Raw genomic sequence first — 24,942 nt, 5'->3', positions numbered from 1 at the left:
ACGATAAAAGCCATCCTTTAACGTTGGCATGTTACACAGCTGGTCGCCTTTATAGTTTAATGGTGCTCATGCTGCGGGTCAAGAATGAAAGTTAAGGCAGTGAAAGTCTGAGACTTTCACCTGGGGGAGGAGTGTTTACTTTGCGTCCTGGTAGATTGTAAAACTGTGTTATTTTTTGCTAAACCTGACCACGTGCTTTAGTTGTTGGAGGAAAAAAAATCCATTTGCATTGTTGTACTGACGTGTGTTTATTTTGCAAGAGATTATTTCTGCACAGGGCCCAGAGTGTGGTGCTACGCCCCTGCCTGTGTATATGCCACACACACACACACAGAGTCCAAGACAGATATAACTGGAGATGTGTGGAGGTGATGGTCATCATACACACATTATTAGACTATTTGCAAGTGATCAACCGTCATAAGTGGACATCAATCATCCTGATTGCAGCCACAGTGATTACAGAATGTAGATTATATAATAATTGAATCCCTGATGGACAGACAGACAGACTGCATGAGTTTGATTACTTTGTCTCGAAACACTGAGAGTGAAGTGACCTTATCGCTGAGCAGCATCCAGCTGCCTCCCCGCTGGAGAAGAGGGATGTTTCCTCAGTGCTGCGCTGCTGTGGTGTAGAGGGGCTGTTCCCTCAGCAGATCCCAGCTCAGTCCGTCCAGAGCAGCGGCGGGGATGAGCGCTGGGGACTAGGCGGCAACGCAACGACGCATTTCACAGGTAAGACTGGCTCCAGGTCGAGCGACACACCGTCTTTAAACCCAGGCTTTGGCTGGGGGTGGTTTTCTTTATATTTCCCGTCCCGTGCGGTGGCCAGAGGAGGCGGTCCGCAGCTGTGAGGACTACACAGAGGTTCAGAGTCGCATCTGCGCTGCGTTCAACATTTCCAGCGGTCCCTCAACTTGCAGCCCAGCCAGCTACCTCGGCGCTCTCCTGTCCGGCTGTCCCTGCCTCCTGTGCCGGGGATTAGAGGGATTTAGGACCAGACTGTGGCACTTTCAGGCGGCGACAATAGAAGGTGAACGACTGAGAGGATGGCGCTGTTTATTTTTTAACTTGAAGCGTGTGCGGGGGCGACTGGCACTATGTGCGGACGCGCTCTGATCAGCTGAAGGTTAAAGATTGCTGATGGAGCTAGCCAGGCTAGCGCTAGCTCCGCTCAGAGCCGTCCTCTCTCCTCTGGGCCAAAGTCCGTACAAATTACGCAGTTTTATAATGTCCTCGCATCCCAGCAGAAATGTATATGCAGAAGAACACTAATTAGGGACTTAACTGAAATAATGCCACCATGGCTTGTATTCGGCATACATTCACTGTTACTCCAAACAGCTTTACTTGTATATACATTTTTAACTTGTAGAATTGCTGTGCTTTAAATGTTCTCAGTGGGATTCCTCCCACAGTGTGCTGTGATGGGCGACACTAAGCAGCTGGAGTTATAAAACAGAGCTGCTGTTGTAATACAGTCCGAATAATGGGTCATGTATGGGCCGAATTTAACAAGGACCTCCACCGATCTGTCTAAGGTCTTAAGTGTTGTCAAACAGGTAGGCATTCATTCCTTACTCTAAAGAAATCTTAAACAGACAGATGTTTTAATTGAATTTGGCGTGGTATCCTAAATGCATCTGTGAACTGCGCGCATCAGGGCTAGGCTAGTATGCTACGGCTGCAACCTGCACCAGAACCAGCGGAGGCTAGCGCCATGCCAAGCCTGTCAATCATTTCGTAACGACAAGATGACAACACTCGGGTCCGGCACCGTGTAGCTCTCGGTTCTGCTCGGGTGCTCAGGAGCACCAAATGGCGATGGAAATGAGCTGCGGATAGCCCTTGGCAAATGGTATGCCAAGTTTAGGCTGCTTTGATGTTTGCATGTTGTCACTTTGTCACACCTGCTGTTTGCATGATGGTGATGGCTGCTGCTTGACCTCTCTTCTCCTTCCCCCGTGCAGCCTCCTGCACGCACCGCCTCACAACCTCGCATGCATCTGCTGTCAGAGCAGCCATCCTGCTGTCAGTTTGCACAAATGGGTAAATAATGTTATGCGCCTTTGATTTACGTTTTAATATTGTACGCTGGGCTTAAAAGGTTTTTACAGCGTAGTTATATTTAATAGCCTACAAGACTGGATGGATAAAACACTGCTCTGCTCTTAACTCACACCCCAAATTATGTCACAGTGTTCGCAATTGCTTAATGGCTTTAATTTTAGAAGGTCTTGCACATAAATTGTTACTGTCACTTAGGGACCTCTAGAGGCCAGACTGTCAAAGCCAAGATTTCACCTGACCTGTTCAAGTTCAACATTATGCTCTTACAAACAGAATGTGTTCGTGTACTTTTCCTATTTTATCCCAACTTCTTATTTGGGCCGGTCTGTCACAGCCTGAGGTCTGATTATTTTAGGTCGTGTTGCTTATAGTATTTATGGAGTACTATTAACATTGCCCCGGAGTGATCTGTTCCTTCTTGCCAAGACCTTTCATAGCTCAGTGAGCTTACATCAAAAGCTGTTAGTAAATGTCAGTAAAGAAGCATTTTCCTGACAGTGCGCAGGATTTGTAGATAACAGCAGCTGACGACTTGAAAAGACAAAAACGCTGCAAAACACAGACCAACGCCGGCTAATGTGCATTTTAACAGAGGGAGCGTAAGAGAAATTTTAAGTGTGTGTGCGTAGGCGCATGTGTGTTATGTGGTGGGTCTTTCACACATCCTTGAGACTGGGATGGTGTGTGAACACAAGGCCCTGCTAGATGCCCTGAGGGGGGTGAGGTATGGTGGGACGGGGAGTGTATTAAGAAGGGAAGCAGCTCATTAATTCCTTCCAGCAGCGGAGGAAAGGGTTGGTCAGCGAAACTGGAGGGGCCCTCCACGGCTATGAAATGAGTCATACCAGTTCAACTTTCAGGAGTGGTCCAAACAGCCAGCGATAAGTGTGGGCTGGGTTAGTTTCCTCGTGTTGCAGGCAGTCTGTTTAACCCACGGGTACACTTTCCCTTTCCAGTAATCGTGCGTGTGCGTGCAGTAGTTGCTTTAGCAGCTCTGACAGACTCCCTCACTCTCTGTCTGTCTTCAGTTTTTATTTCTAGGCCATCAAGAAAATGAGTTTCTCTGCCATTGGGTAGCTACAGCCAAAGCCTTTGAAAGTCATCTGCCCGGCTACAGGGATCCCCTCGGAGGTCCTGCCTGATGTCACATGTGATGTCAGAGCAGAGGTGACGCAGGCAGGAGGAAGGAGGATGGTGGATGAAGCCAGCCAGAAATGTGTGAAAGCTACTGACATCTGCCAGCATGCCTCTCAGAGTGAGAACGCAGGCCAGTGAATGTGAGGCAATGTAACGGCACGCACGCCAGTGTATATACTATTATGTCTCGTGCTGGATGCTGGCCGCTTGATGTTTGTACGTTTGGCAGATGCCTGCTTTGTGATTTCTGTGTGTCACTTCTGTGCCGGTGCAGTGATGAAGCCCTTGAGATAACCCTGAGCATTCATTTTCATGTGTTTACATCGCACTTTTCTACATCCACCAGGCCATCCATCATGACAACACGTTACTTACATTGAGGGGGAGAGCCTTTTCATCCCACCTGTAATCTGCATCACAGTCATCTGTCAACATAATTCTGCTGTTGCCACGTCCTGTCAGCTGTCTTTAAACATCACACTCCTCATGCGCCCTAAGACGTCTTGACAAGGCACAGTCTCTTGCATCGGTGAAATGTATTTATGTTGGGTTGTTTATTACCTTTCCTGCTATAATACTGTGCAAGAAGCATGCAGAGTCCATCTGATTAGCAGGAAGCCAGAGCGTGCTAACTCTTTGATCACTGTGTTTCTGGCTGATAAACCATGCCACTGTCATCTCTAGCGAGCCCTGGACCTTGACAGACACTAATTACCATGAAGCCAGTTTGGCATGCTCAGAAACAGCATGGGTTGGGAATAGTTCAGTGCAGGTGAAGCCCACTGTGCTGCAGAACAGTGCCTCGGTGGATTAGCGTGCCTAATAACCTCTCCTTTATGTTTTGTTTTTGATCCTCATATGAAATGATAATTTTCAGCTGTTGGCATGAGCTGTGGTGTTTTGGATCAAATGCATAGCCCTGAATCTCCCTGCACATGTGAGTGTTGGACGCATTCGGTTGAAGGAAATCTCATGACGTCAAAGTGCTGCATCTCAGCTGAACTGAGCTAAGCCTGCGATACAATGGCAAAATGAGCCCATTGATATAATAACCCTCACATCGTCAGTGTCTTGCTGGTGCACAGCTTTGCCTTGTGCATTAATGAGCTATTAGCTATACTGGTCTTGTACGTGAGCCAGTTATTATTGAAAATTTTCTTTGGATTGAAACACTGATAGTGCAGCAGACAAATGTTTGGCTGGACTACTTTTTGGCTGTCTGAAATGAATCAGAACCAGACCGTACTGTTTCAGACTCTGATGTGTTGGAATATGGTGGAATAAAAACACCCCCCAACACACACACACACACACACACACACACACACACACACGCTCCCCGTCCCATCCTGCCTTTGATTTCGCTGCCAGTGAGTCTGACTGTAATAAGTTTTGGACTGAAGCAATGCAGCGGGAATATCTTAGCAGCCCACATGCTATTGTCTGTGAGCTGCCATTCACAAAAGCAAAACAACTGTTGCCATGGGATATGCTCAACAAAATAATGTGAGTGGGTGTTTTTTTGGCTAAACCTTTCCGCATGAGCTAATTGACTCACAATGCACAGGCCCTGCCTGTTTCTACTCTCTCTACGAGGAGGGCGTGGATGCTACAGAAAGCACATGGGTTGCAACGTGGTGATGAGTTCTCCTTTGTGATGGCTAGTGAAGTGTTTTTGGTTTTACACATCATTTAAACAGATGTTCAATGGTTAGTTTACAAACCTGTTGTAGAGATCATCCTTAAAAGAATACTTCACATGCAGAATGATCATTTGCATATGAATTACTCACAGCATGTTACCTTGAATTCACTAAGAAATGTTGGTTTTTCAAACATGTCTCCTTGGTGAACGAAGAATCCAAAAAAAGGCGAACGTAAACGCATTTATGAGACACAAAGAACAGATCTTTTGCTAAGCCCCGCCCCTTTGTGGTGGTCCGACAAGCTGTCAGGTAAACATGGAGCCCACACTGTAACTAACTGCACTCTCTGAAGACATATTATCATATCTTTGGAAAAATGAAAGAATGATTCCAGAGAGAAGCAGACAGAGGGGTCTACAGTCTGTGTTTGAAGGATATATCCAGGATGTCAAACTGACTCAGCAGCAACAACAGGTTAAAAAGACAAAGATAGTTAGAAGCTAAAGCCGAACTATAGGCTACAGATCACAGTGTAAAAGTGAACCACCACATCACTGCTGATGGCCACACAAGACAATGAATATAAAGGGAAACTTTGCTGATATTCAACCAGCTGTGTGGCATCGCAGTGTGTGCACATGAACAGTGTTTGGCTTCGGATCTCTAGGGGAAGCCAAACAACGTTCATCTGCGCACACTGTGATGACACACAGCTGGTTGAATATCAGTAAAGTTTCCCTGCTTCCCTTCACTGGTTCCTGTACAGCAGGGTCGGCCTTTGTTTCACTGTTATAATCATTAAAAAGCAAAAGCAGCATGTGCATACATTCAGTAGGCTATATCTTCAGGAGCTAGCTAGCTAACCCTACACTTTTCAGGGTCTGATTTTGGTTTTGGAACAGAGAAGAAACATATATCTGTTTCCAACCTCTCCAGGTAACGAGTATCATTAATACACGACGTGCCCCAGGCACAACATTTAGCTCCAAATCCACAAAACCAGCCTGAAAATGAAGGAAATCTGAAACGATGGAGCACAGCTGTGTTGTTGTCGGACCCCGATCTGAGATGGCCCGATGCTACGTTATGATTGGCCAGTCTGCGTCTGGGGGTCAGTTAGCGCCCCATGGCTGATGTTACATACACAAAGTCACATAGGTTAGGTTTAGGAAAAGAAACATGTGACTCTTCCCTAAATTAAGTCAGAGGTCACTTGGTTTCTCACGGTCCCAAACATCGGGCTCCTTGGGGAAAGTCCTGTGTTGTTTGACCCACCAACCACCCCAACCTACCTCCTTATGCAGACTTTCGGTCTTTATGCTACTTCCTGTTTTAGTCCCGTCAGCGCATTGGTTGCAGGATTGCAGCCTTTCTGATGATGTGGGTTATATATGAATTGTGGTATATAAACATACGACTTGATAACTGAGACTTGGATTATACTGAACGAGTTGTTTGAGAGTTTGTGAATGAATGTTTCCATACTGTTTTGCTGACCCTGTTTACTTCAATTCCTGAAGAATGTTTGCCTTTTTTGGATTCTTCATTCACTATGGAGCCATGCAAAAAACTAATGCAACATGATGCATGATGAGTAATTCATATACAAATGGTCATTTTGCAGGTTTAATTTGTCGTTGTCACAACAGGTCATAATCGCCCTAAACTATAGTTGCATGGCTCCTGAGCCCAGTGGGATTTTTCTGATGGATGGCGAGTGTCCAGAGGGCAGATAGCTCCCCAGATAATATGCCCACTTTTTATGTTGCTGAGTTACAGTCTACCTGAAGTGGAGAACATTGTGCTTTCTAGAGGTCAGGGTGGGTAAAATATGGCCCGAGGTTGTTTGGCTGTTTATTCCTCCGGCCGCAGCCAAAAACAGGCCTCCAACTTCTTTCCCCGGGACAAACAGGAGCTCGCACAGAGCCTGATTGGAAACATTTGCGACACCGTCGGCTCTCCTCCGTCCCCACAACTACGCACTTCCTCAGGAAGAGAGACGGCCCCTCCGCTGGACACAGTGATGTCACATAGATAAACAATCTGCGGGCCGTTGCTGTTTGCTGAATGTGATGGGCTGTCATCCCTGAGAAATCCCTGTGCGTGCACAGTCCTAACAGATGCAGGCCAGAGACTAGCCAAGAACACACCCACTCGGGTCAGTTGTTATAGATCCAAGGAGACTGGGAACAATGTGGTAGAGAGGTGCGGCTCTTGTGGAATATTTTAGGAAGCAGGCTAATCGTCTTTTTGGTTCCAGGCTCTGGCATATGAGATTTCTTTTGTTGTGGTGTTTTTATGCTGCAGCCTGTTAGATCCAGATTTGTTTTTGTCTGTAGTTCTTTACTTTTAAGAGGAATGTGCTATTTTAACACATCTCAGTGTCTTCTTCAGGACAGCATTAATCACTGTTAATTTATTTTGACCACAGTGCAGAACATCTTCTCTTTTTCTATTTCCTATACAGTATATTTAATAGTCTGTCGTGGCTGCTCTCTGTCTTTGGAGTTTATTTACACAGTCTGTATCCCATGCCTGCAAACTGGACTATCTAGCAGCTCCCTCTAACTCTGCACTTCTGTCCTCCCTGAGGCCTGATCTAGGTCTCTGTCCTGCATTGTCTGCCACCCATGTTCTCCCTCTGCTACCCCACCTCCCCACTATGCCCTCATCTCAGTTGGGCCATGAATAAGGAGCTGACACCAAACTGTCAACCTGCAAGCCGTCATGCCCCTGCAGCCTGCTGCTGGTGTAGCCACCAGTAAGGGCACAGGCCCCCCCCCCTTTACGCAGCTAAAAAATGCTTGTATCTGTTTTTAATAAACAAGCCCTGGCCTTGGCAAAAGTTCACTTGACCTCGAAAGCGGCGCTCTTACAACTTTAACTGCGTAGTAAATGTAAATGATGTTACAGTAGTAGTGCACAGTGGCTGATTAGAGAAAATGTGGAGGCTGGTGTGAGGGTCGTCTGCAGGGAAATGCCAGCTCTCATGTGGTTCTTTTTATTTTTAGCTTACTTTGCAGCACATGTTAGCCATAAACTGTATCATTAATTTCCCTCTTTGAGTGAGCTGTGTCATTAAAATACAGCAGATCTGCCCTGTTTTTTCTCTCCCCCAGTTGCCAAATTCTAGCGCCTGTAATGCCAATCTTTTTCACATAAGAAGGCATTGTGGCGAAACACAATGTTGTTGTGTTTAGGGGGATGAAAGCCGGCCATTGTTGCGTACCGTTGCTTGAATCCGAGGTTTTATTTGATATAAAATGGGTAATTCCATTGCGTAACAGCATTAGCAGTATTTAAACTGAGCCTGTCATGGGAAGGAAGGAGTGGGGGTGGGGAAGTGTTGGGGGACTGAATGCGGGCAGGTCACTTTACAGGAGGAAATCCTCACTTTTACTGGTGGTGGAGATAATCCTCATTTAGTGATGACACCAAGAGCAATTGCCCCAGATTAAGGGTTTAGCGAGATTAGACAGCATATGGATGTGCAGTCAAAATAGGTTAATGTGCAACTATCATAACAAAAGTGAATTATCATATTTATGAACATAGCCCTTGACCTACGGCTCACTTAATTAAGCTTTTGCTTGCTTGGAGTGATAGGCCTCATCCACAGGGAGGGAAGGATGATGATAGCAATCTGACTGTAATCTGCGAGTCTGATATGTATGGAGGCAAATAAGAGACATAAGTATTTACATTTTTACTGACACTGAATTCATTGCATTGAAATATTTTACTTTTAAACCCATGTATCTGAGTTTATTTGTTCTGAATACACCTTTTTGAAATATAAAAATGGTTAGCTGAATTTGAATGTATTTTTTTCAATGTCACAACTTCAGACCCCAAAATTGAAGATGTATTGTATTAATACCCAGGCGAAATTTTTTCACTCTGTTGTCATACACACATATATGCACCTCGGCAGTGCCCAGGAGTCAAGCTGGCAAGCCTCTGGTTTCCAATCCAAGTCCATATGGAGTGATCTACTGCTGCCCCAGAGTTCCAGAATTTCAGAAATCAAGGAAAAAAATAGATTCAGGTTGCTCAAATTTGATTGGTCAGATCTAAAAAATCAAGTTGCAAAACACCAAATACAGCAGCAGGTACAGTACAATCAAATTGTTCATAAACAGCACAAATGGGAAGACTAACTAGAGCACCGTCGGGTCTCCCTGGTAGTCACATTGGGTTTCAGTTTTCCAGATGCTTTTTTGAATCATGGATGTTGCTATTAAAAAAAAATGTAAGTGGAATTTTTGCATCTGAATTTAACTAATCAAATTTCAAAAGTCTAAAATTCTGAAACTTGAATTCTTGGATCTGAATTCATGAGCATAAACAAATCTCAAAATTCAGCTTTGGAAATTGCAAATGAAGACATATAATATTTTAATTTCAATGAGGTGAATTTAGAACAAAGGAATTCAAATGCACAGTTTTTAAAGTTCAATATTTCAATGTAGGGATGCATAATAATAACAGCATGCCGTTGGTATCGGCTGATATTGGCTTAAAATTGAAATCGGAATCCACCAACATGCTTTTTTTTTTTTTTTTTTTAAATTTTGCACAATAAATATTACATTCATTGAAAAGTATTGTATTTCATGTCTCCATCTGCTGGTTGACTGTCACGATAAGAGCATGCATGCATCGTATGATGGTAATTCCACAACAGAAGAGACATGATGATCACTAAAATGAGGTGGGGAAAAAAGTGGATATATCGATATCAGTATCAGTTATCGGCCAAATAAGTCGTTATATATCGGATATTGCCAAAAAAAATTGCGCATCCCTATTTTGGTGCTATGAATTCAGTGAAGAGTACATTTCAATGTTAAGTATTCAGAGGTTTTGAAGGTTAAAATACTTTTGTCTCTTATTTGCTTTCACAGATATGGGCGTCTCAAGCGTTGCATAGAGTCCTGGTGTTGATTTTTAATTTAAAACACAGAAGAAAAAAAGTTTGGATTTTAGAGAAACATTCTTGTCCATCAAATGACCACAAATATTACCATCTTGGGTTCCATTTTACACCATTTACAGTATTCAGAGACACACTGTGACTCATTGAACATAGTCATTGGCCTGTTGCCCAGCTCAAGTTCAAGTACAGTTCATGAAATAACAGTCAATGAAGAACTGTACGTCCGCGGTCTGCATGTTCGTCTGGATGAAAGAGACCAAATTTTTTAACATTGTTGACAAAGGCCTCCCGACCAAACTCAGAACTAGCTTCTCTTAGAAGAAAGAGTTAAACTCAACAAAAGTATTAACTGGGTAAGCGCCAAGAGTCAATCCTCCAAAACTAACAGGTTTAAAGCCTTAAATGAAAAAGATAATCGTATTAGAGAGCCAGACATACAAAGAGAGCGGCATTTCACGGTCTTGGATCCTGTTAATCACCTAGTAGGCTATCCTAGGGTTCAGGTACAAGGAGGAGGGAGGGAGGGAGCAGGAGGAAATAGAGCGGGGTAGTGATGCTGCCCTCTGAGTCAGGAGGCCTTTCATAGATGGATTTTGTCATCTCTATGGGACCGTCGTGGCTAAACAAATGCTAAGAAGCAAAACAAATGCTAATCTGTTTGCAGCTGAATACATTTATGTGAGGCTGTGTCAGCCGTCTGTTTTACAGAACCGAAAACAAGCGATTTGGCTGTGTCATTAAACGATCATAGTGTGATTGGTTTTTAAACTGTCTGAACAGCATTTGATTCTGGCAACGAGTCTCGCACTGCTGTTCCTGAATGCCATTTCTTATTAAGGACAGCCAGGTTGTTGGCAGTCTGCTCCAGTGGAGAGTATTGAATGAGTGGGCCGCAGCAGCATCTGTCCTGTTGACAAGGCAGCAAGCATGACTTCATCAAGGGCGTTACATCACGAGCAGATGCACCCTGGGTATTATCAATTCAATTCTTCATCATTCCTTGATCCTGATGCTTGTTGACATTTTTCGAGCAGAAAGCAAAAGTAAGAATGTTGTTTTACCTGGGGGTGTAGCGATACAGCGATCTGGATCGATATCGATTCAACAATCCAGTATTGTCAATGCAAAGTGAAAACACTGCTACGTCATCATCATAAAGATGCGCCTTTATTTTGAAATTCCCATGGCATGACTGTGTCACCAACAGTGCCAATGGCCAAGTGACGAGCAGCCAAGAAGGATATTTATAGACATCATCTTGTATCAATCACAGGCCTCTGAATTGAACGGAAAGCGTATTGTGGCAGACTTTGTGATACCAGCAAACGTTGTTGTATGAAGAATTGAAAGAATACTGTATCACGATGAAACTTGTGATTTGCACCTCTAATTGTACCTTTTACAGTCTTTGTGGATTGTTAGGGTTTACTCTGTTATTGCAGTGTCCCTCGCTCAGTTGTTTTTGCTGTGTCCCTCGACAACTATTACATCTTCAAGCTTAATTAGAGCACTTACAGCACTGGTGCTTGTTAAGGAATCACACAAATAGGGTTGCAACCATCTGTTATTTTCATTATTTAATAGTTTGTGGATTATTTCTTTTATTAACTGAGGAATTCTGTCGTCTAAAGAAGAAAAGAAAATAGTAAAACATTTCCATCATGCCATTATACACTAGGGCTGGACAATTTATCTTTACTATATCTATATTGTCATATAAGACCTCTTAGATTTTAGATATCTTAGTCTGTAAGTGTTGTCTTTTCCTGTTTTAAAGGCTGCATTACAGTAAATTGATGTAATTTTCTCAATTTTGTTCAAGCTGTTCTATTATCCGCCTTTACCTACTTAGTCATTATATCACGTGTGATCATTTATCAGAAATGTCTTTGTGTGAATATTATGTGAAAGCACCAGTAGTCAACCTGCAACATCAATATCATGACATTTGATTTTCTCCATATCCCCCATCCCTGTATTTGTGGCGCTCACTTGGGTGATGCCTCAGTGTACAACCATGTTTTGTGCAGTCATGTGTAGTTCATGCAGTTACTTATAGTTCTATGAGCCGTGGTTATGGGCTCTATTGGTTTGCTTTTGTGATCTACCGATGGGATGACATTGTAAATGGGAGACAGCTACTGCTGTCTCTTGCTTGGGTTTTATTTAAATTTGTCGATGTTGTTAATTGTCTACGATGTCATAAGTTAATGTCTTGTCTTGTTTTTGCGTTTTGTGTGGACCCCGGGAAGAGTAGTTGTTACCAGGGTAATGACTAATGAGGATCCCGAATAAAGACTGTTCAATTAACTATCATAGAGGTCTAGGAAAACCAATAGTGCTGAGCCAAATACATGGATGAAACCACTATCCGGTACAGATAATGTACTTTTCTACAAAGTCTTGTGATAAAAAAGCTCAATTCCGAGGCTGCTGTGTAAATACTTTTCCCATAGGTGATAAATATTGCAATTTATGATTAATCCGTGTAAATTTCAGGCTTAGAATAACAACTTTCAATCAGACCCAACCCACTTTTGACTTAAACCCCACCCACTTCTGGCATAAACTCCGCACACGCCGAGTACAGATACAGATAATTTCTTGGTTGAACAGATACAGACACAGATACAGCTAATGCTGTACTCGCTTATCCCTAAAAATGAACAAATTTCAAACTGAGGAGCAGAAACCATCAACATTTTGGCATTTTTGCCATAGAAAACTGAAAACGAATTAATTGTTTTGTCGATCATTTAACTGGCTAATCATATGAGCTCTACACACCATAAGAAAGGGCATGGAGCATGTTGAATGATTTGTTCTACACCTTTTGATTCTGATGTTCTATAGTTTTTATGTTGATTTCAATTCTATAATTTTCATTTTCAACATCCAGAAGTGAAGGGAGCTGTTTGAAATAAAACCCTTATGCAAGACGGAAATTATTTTAGGGCACATAGCTGAAAAAATGTCCTCCTTTAAGACTCAAACCAGCAAATACCTTTGAGATGAAGACAAGATGTCGATAGAGAGGATGCGGAAGTGAGCAGAGAGGAACACAATCCCCCAGTTGCCTCATTGATGCAAAACATGAGCAGCGGTTGGCTGCTAGCAGCTACCTTACAGCCACTGTATGGAAGTCTACAGGGAGCCCACTGTAAACAGTGACATTTCACTGCAGCACCAGCAGCCTTCTCAAACTCACGTCGCCGCTAATCATCATGCTAATTATGGTTGCTTTTGAGGGTGTTTGTTTACCTCCCTGTCCGCCTCAGTTCTGGACGTGGACGGGTTTGGTGCCGTGATCTCCGAGTGAGATGGAAAGAGGGTTGTTGCTAGGAGGACTGGAGAAGAGAGGAGGGAGGGACAGACTGCTGGGAAGGCGGGTGATGTCGGTTTTGTCGTGGTGGCTCAGAATTTGGGTTCGGGGGTCTTTTTTTTGTTTCATCCTCTCAACTGTCCATATGGGTTTGGACCCATGACAGAAACTGGACACGGGTAGCGGGTATAATGTGTTTAGCGTCACCTTCTTTTCTCTGTCTGTCTTCTTGTCTCCTCATATCGTCCCCTTCTCTCTTTTTCTTCCCAGTGATGGCCTCAGCTGCGCAGCTGTGCCGGTGATCCTGCCGCTGCACGTAGGGAAGAAGCAGAGACGCCTTGACAACCGACCTACCTTCCTCTCTCTCTCTCAAGAAAAAAAAAAAAAAAGGCAGAGAGAGGAAAAAAAAGAAAACACACCAGCATAAACAAATGCGACCATGTACAGCGTGGAGGACCTCCTCATCTCTCATGGATACAAACTGCCCAAGCATACCACCTCCTCCTCCACCCCTACCCCAGCCCCTGCGTCCTCATCCCGCCAGCCTCCCTCGTCCTCACCGCCGTCCTACAGCAAACACCATGAAATCCTGGAGAACAGGCCCGGTCCCCGGACGGTGAATGGCTATGAAAGAGGGCCTGGCATGCCCTATGGGAATGGTGGCGGCACCAGGCAGCCCCAAGCGTATGGCAGCGGCTGTCCCAACAACAACAATGAAACAAGGGACAGGAGCTTGTCCAGGCGGGAGGGCGAGAGCAGGAGCCAAATTGACACCCACTCCTTGGGAGAGTCGCTGACCTCAGACAGCGGGTAAGACATAGTGTGCGCTGTACCTTGAGACGAGTGATGTGCTCCTTGTGCATTATGGTTGTCCTCAATCTTTATTGATAGATTACACAATCATGCATTGTTATGGTGCTTTGATGGAGCAGATTAGTGAAATTAAAAACCTCATCAAGCAGTTTTGCACGGGGACTTTGTGTTGCATCTTAACTGCCTAACACTGCCGCTCAGTCCCTCCTGCAATCTCTCTTTTGCTTTTGTCTTTTCTCTTGTGTGCAACTTTCTCTCACTTCATCTCCATTCCCCTCTTTCCTCCTCCTCTTTTCAATCAAGTGTTGGGCAGGGGAGGAGAGATAGTGCGTGCTGGAGTCTTAATCTGCCACATGGGACCTCAGAGTTCTAATCAAAACAGCTTTTGGGCAAACCTGAGCGCCCCATTTGAGCATGCCTAAACTTACACACACAAGTTGCCAGGTTTGTTAGGAAACCCCATTCCCCATTCTACCTCTCAGTATGCCTCACAGTGTCACAAGCATTATACCTACTTATATAATGCATACCCCATCAATAATACAGTGTTCATATAGGGTGTATTTAAATATGTATATGGCAGATAGGCTATATTTAGCTCAGTCTGGAGTTATGCAATTGAAACCCTCTTGGGTAAGGACTGTTATAACATATGATGTTTCCAGAGATATCGCCCGGCTGCAGCCAATCTGTTTTCCTGAAAACAGGATTGTTTAATTTGCCTATTTGCACCAGTTCTGGGGGTTAGTGTGCTGTAACTGAGACAAAGTCAATACAGCTGTTCTCATGTCCACACAATTAGGCAGGCTTGTCAGATTGTTTTCTCTTTTTCCTTACATTTTGTTTGGCTGACTTTCTTTTTTTCCCCCTAATCCCTTTTTGCCACCAGCCAGTGACAGCGCATCTGAAAATAGTCCAATGACCTTGAATAATGTCAGTGGTTGTGTTGGTGTTTTATCACTTTTCAGTTTTATTCTTTGAGACGAGTAATCCGCATTTTCATGTCGCAGCTCTGCCAGTGCTATCAGAGCATTCTGTTGGGAATGTGGGAATTGCTAAGACATATGTTCTGCGATTTCAGTCTGTTATTTGTTCATCCTTCTTTTTTTCCCCCTCTCTCATCCAAATCCGTTTTGCCTGGCAGCTTTAGTTTAGATAAGGAACAGGCCTATCTTGGCACTCCCATTAGGCAGTGCTACTTAGACCCAATTAGGCTAATGATGGTAACTCATCTTACATAAGATGCCCTCAAATTCAGCAGACTGGCATGGCCAGCCCCCCCTTCCCCTAGCAAACATCACTGGCCAGTGATGATCATGGATGGAAATGTCAAGGACGCTCAGTGGCCTTGGCCCCCGGGGGGGTGTACACATGTGCTTGCGTCTTGTTTGCGTTGTCAGTCAGTCAGTCACTCCGCAAATAGCCTGAAATGATCGGGCTGTATGCTGAGACCCATTGCATCTTGTTGTAGCTCATCAGGTCTGCCATCAAACATCCTCTCAGAGATGTAGTAGGAGCTTTCTTTAAGCTGGTGTAGAGAAATGCTGCCCATTTTCTCACATTAGGAGCTAAAGAACAGCGCAATACAAAGACTGTCAATGAAGCGTCCTCTAAATTGTTGATCTGTCTTGGAGGACATCCGGGACTAACAGCCACAGTGTATCATTGTGTAATGTGTTCATTATGCCCCATAGAAAAACACAATTACTAAACACTGTGCTGCTACTCATGGTCATCTGTCTCCATCTAGTGGGAGATGCTTTCCTCTTTTTTCACTCTGTCCACACTGCAAACTATTAACGGATATTTGCCTCATATCCTTTGCACAATACCTATTTGTTGGCATTTAATAGCCCTGAACAGTTGTGTTTCAGTGCTTTGATTACTTTGATGTTTCAAAGAGCTCATAACTTTACTCAGATTTTTCCAGAGTGAGTAGCTTAGCGCATTCCTTTGGCTCATTCATAAACAAAGGATCTTAAAGGTCGAGTTGTGCTTGAGCAGATTAGTTTGTACGACACAGCCTGACCATGTTTGAAGGTAAAAGAGTTTATAGCTGCTCCGAACAGCTGTAGGCTACTCCCTGTACTACTCAAGGCTGTTTGAACTGCCTGCCATTAACGATCAAATACAGGGATAAAAGTAGACACTTTGGGGCAGTCTTTCATGAAAGGAATTAATAGTGTTGAACACATAAAGGGACAGAAATAATTGTGTAAAGAATGATACCTGCATAAATGACTTATCTATGCAGGCAAGGGTTACAGTGACTTTCAAGGTATACCTTGATATAAAAGTTGACGTAAAAGTTATCACACCCTTTCCATTTGCTTTTCTATGATACTGGAAAAAATTGCAACTGGACGGAGAATCTAGAATACCCTTTATAGTAGTTATATTCAAACGGGAGACTTTTACACATACTTCCATTAACAAAATGGTTTCAAGTTTTAATTATAGCGATAAAATGCTTGTTCAACTAAAATAACCCTTCTATTTCATTCCTTTAAAGGTCATTCTGACTGATAATGACATAAATTCTGTAGCACCATGATACCGTGAACCACGAGATGTTCTGAGACGGTTATTGTACTGTGAAAATCTCATCCCTAATGTAGACTGGGCTTGCTTGCCAGATTGTTACAGAACCCAGTTCTGATGTTGGAGTGGTGTAGGGGAGACGCTATTCAACCGTCAAATAAGCATTTTGATTGAAGCATAATCAGGCCATTATTTGTGTGTCTCCAGGTTCTGTGATGGCACCAGAGGTCCTCAGCCGCAGTCCAAGGATGTATCCTACTGGAGGAGGAGAGGCCAGGATTTCACTGTGCTGCTGGACTATGCTGACCTCAGAGATTCCCATGGAGGAGGGCAAGGGGGTTACAGCAGACCGGAGGGGCCTCAACAAGCAAGGGGCCAAGAGCTGTCTGCAGAGGAGCGTCAGAGGATAGCTCAGGAGAGGCAGCGGTGGGCAGCCCAGGCCCAGGCTCAGGTGCAGGCCCAAGCCCAGGTCCAGGCTCAGGCCCGCTCTAGAGAGAGGGAAGCTGCTCTCCATCAGTGGAGGATGGCGAGTGAGAGGAAGTGCCAAAGCCTGGGGACAGAGGAGTGGCGTCCAGCAGTGAGCTTTGCCCGCCAGCTGTCACAGAGTGAGGGTGAGCGTTGGGCACAGGAGCAGCAGCGGCTTCATGCCAGGACACCAGAGGGTATGGTAGTCCATCCCAGGACCAAAGCCAAATCCCAGTCCCTGCCCAGGATGCTGCAGCCTGAGAGCCTGCAATATGTGGACATAGCCTCGTCCGGTCTGGAACTGTACAGGCGGGTCAATGGCCACCCACTGGCACACCATGACTTTTACAGGGCACCCCGCTGGCCAGAGAATGGCAGGCCAGCTAGCGCCAACCAACTCTCAATGACACCAAAGCCCCGCTTCACCCGACCCCCCAGACCTCCCTCTTATGAGATGCACCAGCAGATCAGGGGAAGCTGTGAGATGCTGTCTGGGAGAGACTCTGTGATTCCCCAGGCCAGGGACAGAACGCCACTTCCAATATCAAGGACAGGTGACCCCCAACTGGACTATTTTGCACAGGACTCTGGACCTCCAGGATACATCCCTCCCCCGTCATATAAAAGAGTTCCTATAATGGGAGGGGTGCGCCGGGGATATGGTGAAATTGCTGTAGACTACAGGTAAATTAGTCTTTTATCTTTTTCTTTCACTTAAATTAGACATTTTTACCTTTAACATAAATTAGTTGGGCATTTAAATTTAACATTGGGTATCTAAAACCCTTGGTTAAGCATCAATATTACTTGGTTGGACTTCGACAAGAGGCTCTAATGTTTTGTAGTGTTAATATGAGACTATAACAAATATAGTGAACATTTCAACATTTTGCTTGTAGGAAAGTTCACCTCGTGTTCATCAGCAGAGATGGTAACACTTAATCTTGTATGCCATGTCATCCCTATACATTTAAAATGAAACTCAACCTAAAAAAGTGTGACATAGCATAAGTTTAGACTACCAACTAACATGTTTTGTATGTGAGGCCCAATTCAGATTGTGATGGATCTCTTGTGCTATAACAATGGAGAGGCTCCAGTCTTGTTAGGATCATATGTCTCTTCTCTGGTGGTGTTCACTGATATCTTTAAATCTATCCAGTGCAATGAAAGTACCTCTGTGCTGTATTCCGAAATTGTGTCATTTCACTTTTGCACTTTGACACCACATTTGCAGAAGTAGTTCTTAACTTGCTAAAATAAAAAAGTAAAGCAATATAGTTAGGTCAACACCACGTCTTTTCTTTTGATTTATGTCTTGTTTAAGTCATTGTTGCTTAAATAAAGTACAACTGTGTTGTTCTTACTCCTAGGTACAGAGGGGATGTGTACCAGCAGATACAAGTGGCTCCAGATGGGACTCACTGGTTCACCAGACATCCAGCTGGTTCCTGGCCTGATCCACAGAGAGAAAGGAGCTTGTCCAGCCAGAAGCAGCTTTACCCGGTATATACTACCCAGGAGCGCCCCGGTGGAGGGATCCAATACATCCCCTTTGATGACCCCCGCATCCGCCATATTTCCTCAGCCCTGGGTGGCAATTCCCTGACGGACGCTGACAAGATCCGGCACATCCGCAACGAGCTTCCCAGCGTCACCGTGTCGGAGCCTGCATCCAACGACAGTGCCTTTTTGCCCCCGCCATTGGGGCCTTTCATCGCCGCCAAACTGGCCGATGATGCTAACCCGACGTCTTCTAGCGACTTCGACAATGACAATAACAGGTGGCACAGTGATTTGCACAAAGAGGCTGTCGATAACTTCCCAGCAACTGACCAAAACTGCAACAACAGATATCCCAAAAACCAACGTCCTCCTTCATCTCCCTCTTCAGCCTTCCAGGCCCCATTAACAAGAAGTTCTTCTCGCCAGGGGTCCAGCTCAGATCAGGTCTTTGCAGAAACCATCACCCAAGTGAAGAAAATTGCCCCAGATTCAGGACCAGAGAACACTAAGAGAAGAGTGAGTGAGACCATCTTCTGCCTTGTGTCTGTCCCTGTTCACACACCGACTAACATTAGCAAAGACTTAGCAGCAGATCAGAACAACAATGAGACGATACCAAGCCTGACTGTCACCAAAACAGAAACTTTCGCTGTAGGCCTCAAAGAGAGCCCCAATGTGCGGAGCAAGTCGGTGAATGAGATGCCCATCAAACACCACTACTCTTACTTCCACACCAGCAGCACATCCTCAATGAGGAACTACAAGAGGGCTCCTTTGAGGAAGGAGATAATAGATGCTTGGGCACTTCAAGCCAGTGAAGACAAAGAGTTGTGCTATGCTGGGTCCTGGCCTGGAAACCAGTATCGTAACCAGGAAACCCAGACTGGCTCACCTTTGACAGTGGTGAAAAGTCCAGAACCCCAAAGTCCTCCTGGAGGGCAAGAGCCTGTTCAGTCCATCTCAGGCACAACAACAGACAGTGGTTTGGGGACAGATAGTAACTCCTCTTATGGTTACCCCATGGCAGGCCAGAAAAATCTTCATCCGTCCAGCAACAGCGCCTTCTCCCGTCTCAGCCTCAGCCCAACACAACCAACATCCCTTCAACCCTTACAACAAGAGCCACTCTCCCCATCAAAGGTCCGGTATCTGGGAGACCAGCAACCATCTTCCCCAACAAAGGTCCGACATCTGGGAGACCAGCAACCATCCTCCCCAACAAAGGTCCGACATCTGGGAGACCAGCAACCATCCTCCCCAACAAAGGTCCGGGAACTGGTAGACCAGCAACTATCCTCCCCAAAGAAGAGCAACTCAAGTCCCCCAGAGAGTGCGGAGCAAGTGACCTTTGGTCAGTTTCTCTTAAAACCAGTGAACCGACGACCCTGTGATGTCATTGGTGAACTGGAAACAATTAATAAGGAAATGGAAGACACAATCAGCAAGAGACCCCATGTGGTTCAGTGCTTTGACGATCTAGATGGGGTGAAGAGATATGACCGGTTTAAATCAGGAGCACATTTCACTGCTGGTCCAGAACCAGGCAGGGAAGCAATCAGTCTTCCGCCAATGCACATAGAAAAACCCAACCATATGAAAGTCAGATCAAAGTCCTTTGCTTCTACTGCTGATCTGGAATCCATGGACATGAAGAGTGCTTTCTCAAGGCCACAGGCCAATAGCATACCACCAACAAATGAGTTATCCATACTGTCCAACCCAGGCCCCACAGACAGTTGTCTCCTGCCCTCACTACCCCCACACAATGAGTCAAACCGTCTCTACAGACAGGACATCCCAGTCCCTCAAGAATCCTTGCTCAGGGATGTGGGTTTAACTGTCTACACAGAGACTCCCGGTGGTCCTGGGGAGCCAATGCAGCGCTCCCTCTCAGTCCCATCTCCCCTCGATCATAAGGAGCTTATTCAGTCAGTGCAGCTCCCGTGGGACAGCAGGACAGCACTTAATAAAAATAGTGGTAGCCCTGAGCACAATTCAACTAAAGAGCCTCAAGCTGAGGTAGAGACTGAGAGAAAGGCTAAATCAGACAGTGTTCCACCATTCAGGGGTGAGGTAAATTTAAGCATCTGTAGAAGCAGGAGTGAAAGCAGCAGATCACCTCAGAAAGAGAGATCATCATGTATCACCAGGCTGACCAGGGAGGTTTCTTTTGTGTTAAAGGATGATGATGGTGATGGACGATATGCCATCTCTGAGCCTCTGACCTATAAGAATGAGTCAACAATGGCAGATAGGCACCTGGAGAACTTACTGATTCAGGAGAAAGCCAATTCTTTACCTGCAGAGGACCTCAGCAACCTGTATGAGGTCAAATGTGCAAAAGGTATCCCTGAAAATGAGTCCATCGAACAGAGGGCTGCCAGAATCCTGGGGATAGCTGTTCCAGTGGAGGCCTTGGGTGTAGCTGACAAACAGTCAGAGGACAACCAGGATGATATGGATACCACTGGAGCTGAGGGACTACAAAGTCAAAATGAAGAGACACAGCAGGTGATAGGAGAGTGTGAGCAAGTCAGAGAGGAGTCCCTGATTGTTCAGGGAGCAGAGGCAGAGGAGCTTAAGGGGACAGAATCAGGAGTGGGCCATGAAGAAGGAGACGGACAAAAGCACAGCAGCAACCACAGCGATGGTGAAGACAATGAGGATACTGAGATTCAGTCCCTGGTGGTACTGGACCTGCCCGAGTTCCCACCTCCTAAACTCCCCCTATCCCTACCCGTCAGCCCTGATGACAAGCTAGCACTGAGCATGTGCAGTGTGGAGAGGAGGGGGCGAGGTGGAGCGTGCAAATTAATTGAATCCCTGCAAGATAAGCTAAACTCTTCCACTTCTCCATCAGCTACATCTCTGGGCAGGTCAACCCCAGACAGAATGGCCCGTATGAAAGAGCTGGACTCAGTGTCTCGAATCAGACGTCTCAGTCTCAAAGGTTCAGAGTCTGGAGGGGAATCTGAGGAGCAGGATGGTGACAGAGAGGAGAGTGAAGTTCAGGAAGTGACACAGGAGGAAGTTGTGGAGCAACAGGAAAAGGAAGAGGATAAGAAACTGGAGGAAGAGGGAGATGAACATGCACATGAGACACATGATAAGTTGGAAGAACCTGAAGAAGATTGTAAACCTAAAGAAGAAGCCAATGAAGAGATATGTGAAGAAGAGCAAAGACAAGAGGAGGAGACAGAACAGATGAATGTTGAGATTGCACTAAAAGAAGAAAATGAAGGGAGTAAAGAGGCAGATGTTGAATTAAAAACAGAGGAGACAGATGGAGAAGTGGAGCTAAAAAATGCGGAGGATGACAAAGACAAGTCTTTGGAGAAGGCGAGAGACAGACAGAATACAGCCGAGGTCAGCAGAGCTGAGACGACACAACAAGCCAAGGGAGGAAAGTTGCCCAAACCAAAGCAGCGCACCAGGCTGCAGAAGCCTCCTCTGCTTCCTAAACCTCGCAGTGTTCCCAAGAGAGAAATAACGCTTCCTGTCAGCTTCAGCACTGGGACCTGTGGCCCCTCGAATATGGAGGATGAGGAGATGCTGTCTGTCTCAGGTGGGTAAGAAGGAATGAGATTAATCTTTTCTTTTGCATGTTTTGCCTTTTAAGTAAAGCAGAATCAAAGTATAACATGGTTAGTAGCTATGAGCAATAAGTATGCTTTTGATTAGGATTCTGTTGTTTAAGGGATAATTCAACAATTTTGGATATATTTTTATTTGGTTACTGGCTGAGTGTGACTTGATAAAATTGATAACCATGTCCTGACTCCAGCTTTGCGCTCAATGCACAAACATCAGACTGATATCAATGCGCCTCACTCACCAATATCAGACATTTTTTCTTAAATTTGTTCTTAAGAAAAATCTTAATAAAAGTCTATGACACGTTCTTAAATTAGCACAGGTAATCACCCTGCAAATCCCCATGAAGACTACAGGGCGGTGTGCACACATAGAACCTGAAGAAGATGCAAAAGCTGATAGAATTAAGTCAAGAACGCCCAACTGAAAGTCTTAAGAGGGTGGGGCACCAGACCCCAAATAACACAAACGGATGCATGGGATGCTTAAAATACACGCTAATCAACCACCGGACCTGCAAACCTTAAAAACCTTCAGCATTTTAGTAGCACAAGTGTCAGGACTGAGGACAGAGATAAGAGACCGAGAGATGGGAGAGAAGATGAACGCTATGTTTCTATAAGTTATTAATAATTTACCCAGAACGCTGCTTTGTCCCTTTTCGTCCTGCCCACCAGAACTGTCAGTGATATTTTCTAGCGTGATCAATCACTAATTATCAGATGGCCTGATTCCCACTAACATAACTGATGTGAAGTGTTCGTGTAGTGTTTATTTATAAGACCATAATGCTTTTTGTAAAATAAGCAAAATAGTTATTAAAAAATGTTATAAATTATAAAAAATATTATGTTAACTTTAATCCTAAATCTCAACTGTAGAATTGAAGAAAACACAATAACCAATTATTTTGCACAAACGTGTATAAGAGTGCTTTACAGCAGTGGTTCCCAACTGGTGGCTCGTGGTCCAAAAATGGGTCGCGGGTCCGTTCTGAATAGACCGTACATGACTCGCAAAAACACTTTATTTTGAAGTACAGTGAATTTCTTATTCTGAAGTGCCATTTCCTGTTGGAGAGCGAGTAAATAACGGATAGCTACTTAACAGAGCCAGCAAACGAGTCCATGCCATTGGTCCGACAGCCCATTGGTCCAGCATCCCATTAGTCTGACATCCCGTTGTTTCCGATATGTGATTAAACTAGGTTAAACTGTATTTGTGTACCATAGAGGATCAGCAAACGCAACAAAAGTAGGCTACTGGTCAAGATATAAGTGTCATAGAGAGGAGACAGTGAAACACCATAACCTCCTGTTATTAACTCTGGGGTCGGGGTTGTGTGGGGAGCTCTCCGCGGTGCTGAACGGCTCCCAGTGGGCGTATTTCTGCCTTGACGGTGCACTGCGACCGGCTCTGGGTCAGCTGGGAAAAGCTTGAGGCGAAGCAGGCTCACGGCTTATGTGTTTGTCACTTTCTTTTTCATTTTAACCCACACTATGATCTTTTCCTGACCCTAACCAAGTGGTTTTTGTGCCTAAACCTAACCAGACCTTAACCACAGGGCATCATGATGATTTCGGAACAACAGGACTTTGGAACAATGGGTTTTATATGGTAGGAACAATGGGCTGTCAGACCAATGGGCAGTTCCCCAGCAAACCAGCACCACAATATGGCCAAACACAAGTATGACGCTCAATGTATTGAGCTGTCTGGACCTTGAACTAACGACTAGGGAGAAATGTGGACCCCGTGGCTGGACCAGTTGGGAACCACTAGTTTAGTGTGTGTGGATTCTGTTCTTACATAGGAACAAATCCAAAATAAGAAAACATTGGTGAATATCAAGATCTTCGTGAAAATTGCATCTGTGGGTTTTAAAAATACATTTCTTCTTGGAAAAAGCTGGTGAATGAGGCCAGTTTCCCAAATTGTTCATCTATTCCTTTGCAGGCGCTGCAGATGTTCTTATTAACAAAGTTACTGTTTACATTCAGTGTTACTCACCAACAATCATTGTATGTATCCTTGAGCACTAACAAACAGTCCAACTCCACAGGGTACCTTATTTTCCACCTTTTTAAGGGCAAATAATATCGTTGTGACTTGTTTTGATTGTGTTGTCTCATCTTTTCTTCCCTCTCTTTTCTCATCAGACTCCTACGACCCCAGTCGAGTGGAGAGAGTGTAACCCCTGACACTGCCTTCGCCACTGTGGAAATCTGTCTTTCTCAAGTTAACAGCGTTTTCCAACAACAAAGGCTTTCATCTCACCTCACGGCCTAGTCAGCCGTGACCCCTCCAATATTGTTACGCATTACTTCTCACAGAACTGACTGTCCTGGTGCTGCGAGAGCATTTTTACAGCCAAATAAAGGCGCCGCCGGTGCCAATTCTCCAGGCCTTTTCAACCTCGACGTCCTCGTCCTTCCATTCTCTCCACCTCTCTGAAAGTTTATTTGCTCAAGCAAGCGGACTTCCTCCTTTTGAAGTCGTCTTATTTTGCTTTTGGAAAAATGCATGTCATTATTCCCTGTCTGCACTCGGGCTCCTTCTCGAGCCCGGGTGTTGAAATATGAATGTAAAAGTGCTTCTGCTCAACAAACATAAGAAATGTAACAGAAAAAACAACAACGAGAAGGCAACAGTATTGCATTACAATCAGTATTAACCTACACCAAATGTAAATAAGAAAGAGTTATAAGATTTTATTAAGAATATAAAAAAGTAAATTTAAGTCATTTAATTGCTGAAGAAATGTATATTTTCTTATCTATGTTAAGAAAAGACTAGATTTTTTGGAAGTGTAGTCTTTGGGTGTATTACTAATAATGAAACCCCCTGTTCTTTATTCTTATACTTGTGTGATAGAGAATGTACTCAGAGAGCCTGGATTGCAATGA

General features: G+C 44.6%; 1 protein-coding gene across 2 annotated transcripts; it reads left to right on the top strand.

Moving 5' to 3' along the window:
• The first annotated feature begins 333 nt into the window (after positions 1 to 333).
• On the top strand, positions 334 to 24,942 carry jcada (junctional cadherin 5 associated a). Of its 2 annotated transcripts, none has more exons than XM_049564731.1 (5): positions 334 to 738; positions 13,388 to 13,927; positions 16,679 to 17,620; positions 18,310 to 22,007; positions 24,196 to 24,942. In XM_049564731.1, exons 2-5 carry the CDS (start codon positions 13,557 to 13,559, stop codon positions 24,228 to 24,230), a joined length of 5,046 nt encoding a protein of 1,681 aa, XP_049420688.1. In that variant the 5' UTR covers positions 334 to 738; positions 13,388 to 13,556; the 3' UTR covers positions 24,231 to 24,942. The 2 variants fall into 2 exon arrangements, with proteins under 2 accessions (XP_049420688.1, XP_049420689.1); XM_049564732.1 differs by lacking the exon at positions 334 to 738 and adding an exon at positions 792 to 1,036.

Source organism: Epinephelus fuscoguttatus, linkage group LG21 (genome assembly GCF_011397635.1).
Source record: "Epinephelus fuscoguttatus linkage group LG21, E.fuscoguttatus.final_Chr_v1".
Lineage (NCBI taxonomy): Eukaryota > Metazoa > Chordata > Actinopteri > Perciformes > Serranidae > Epinephelus > Epinephelus fuscoguttatus.
This window is presented reverse-complemented; position numbering and strand designations above follow the sequence as displayed.

Excerpts from the sequence above, each read along its gene's own strand:
- jcada (XM_049564731.1), top strand. The coding sequence starts at position 13,557 with ATGTACAGCGTGGAGGACCTCCTCATCTCTCATGGATACAAACTGCCC. Across the intron at positions 13,928-16,678 it reads TCGCTGACCTCAGACAGCGG|GTTCTGTGATGGCACCAGAG; the intron begins GTAAGACATAGT and ends GTGTGTCTCCAG. Across the intron at positions 22,008-24,195 it reads GGAGATGCTGTCTGTCTCAG|ACTCCTACGACCCCAGTCGA; the intron begins GTGGGTAAGAAG and ends TTTTCTCATCAG.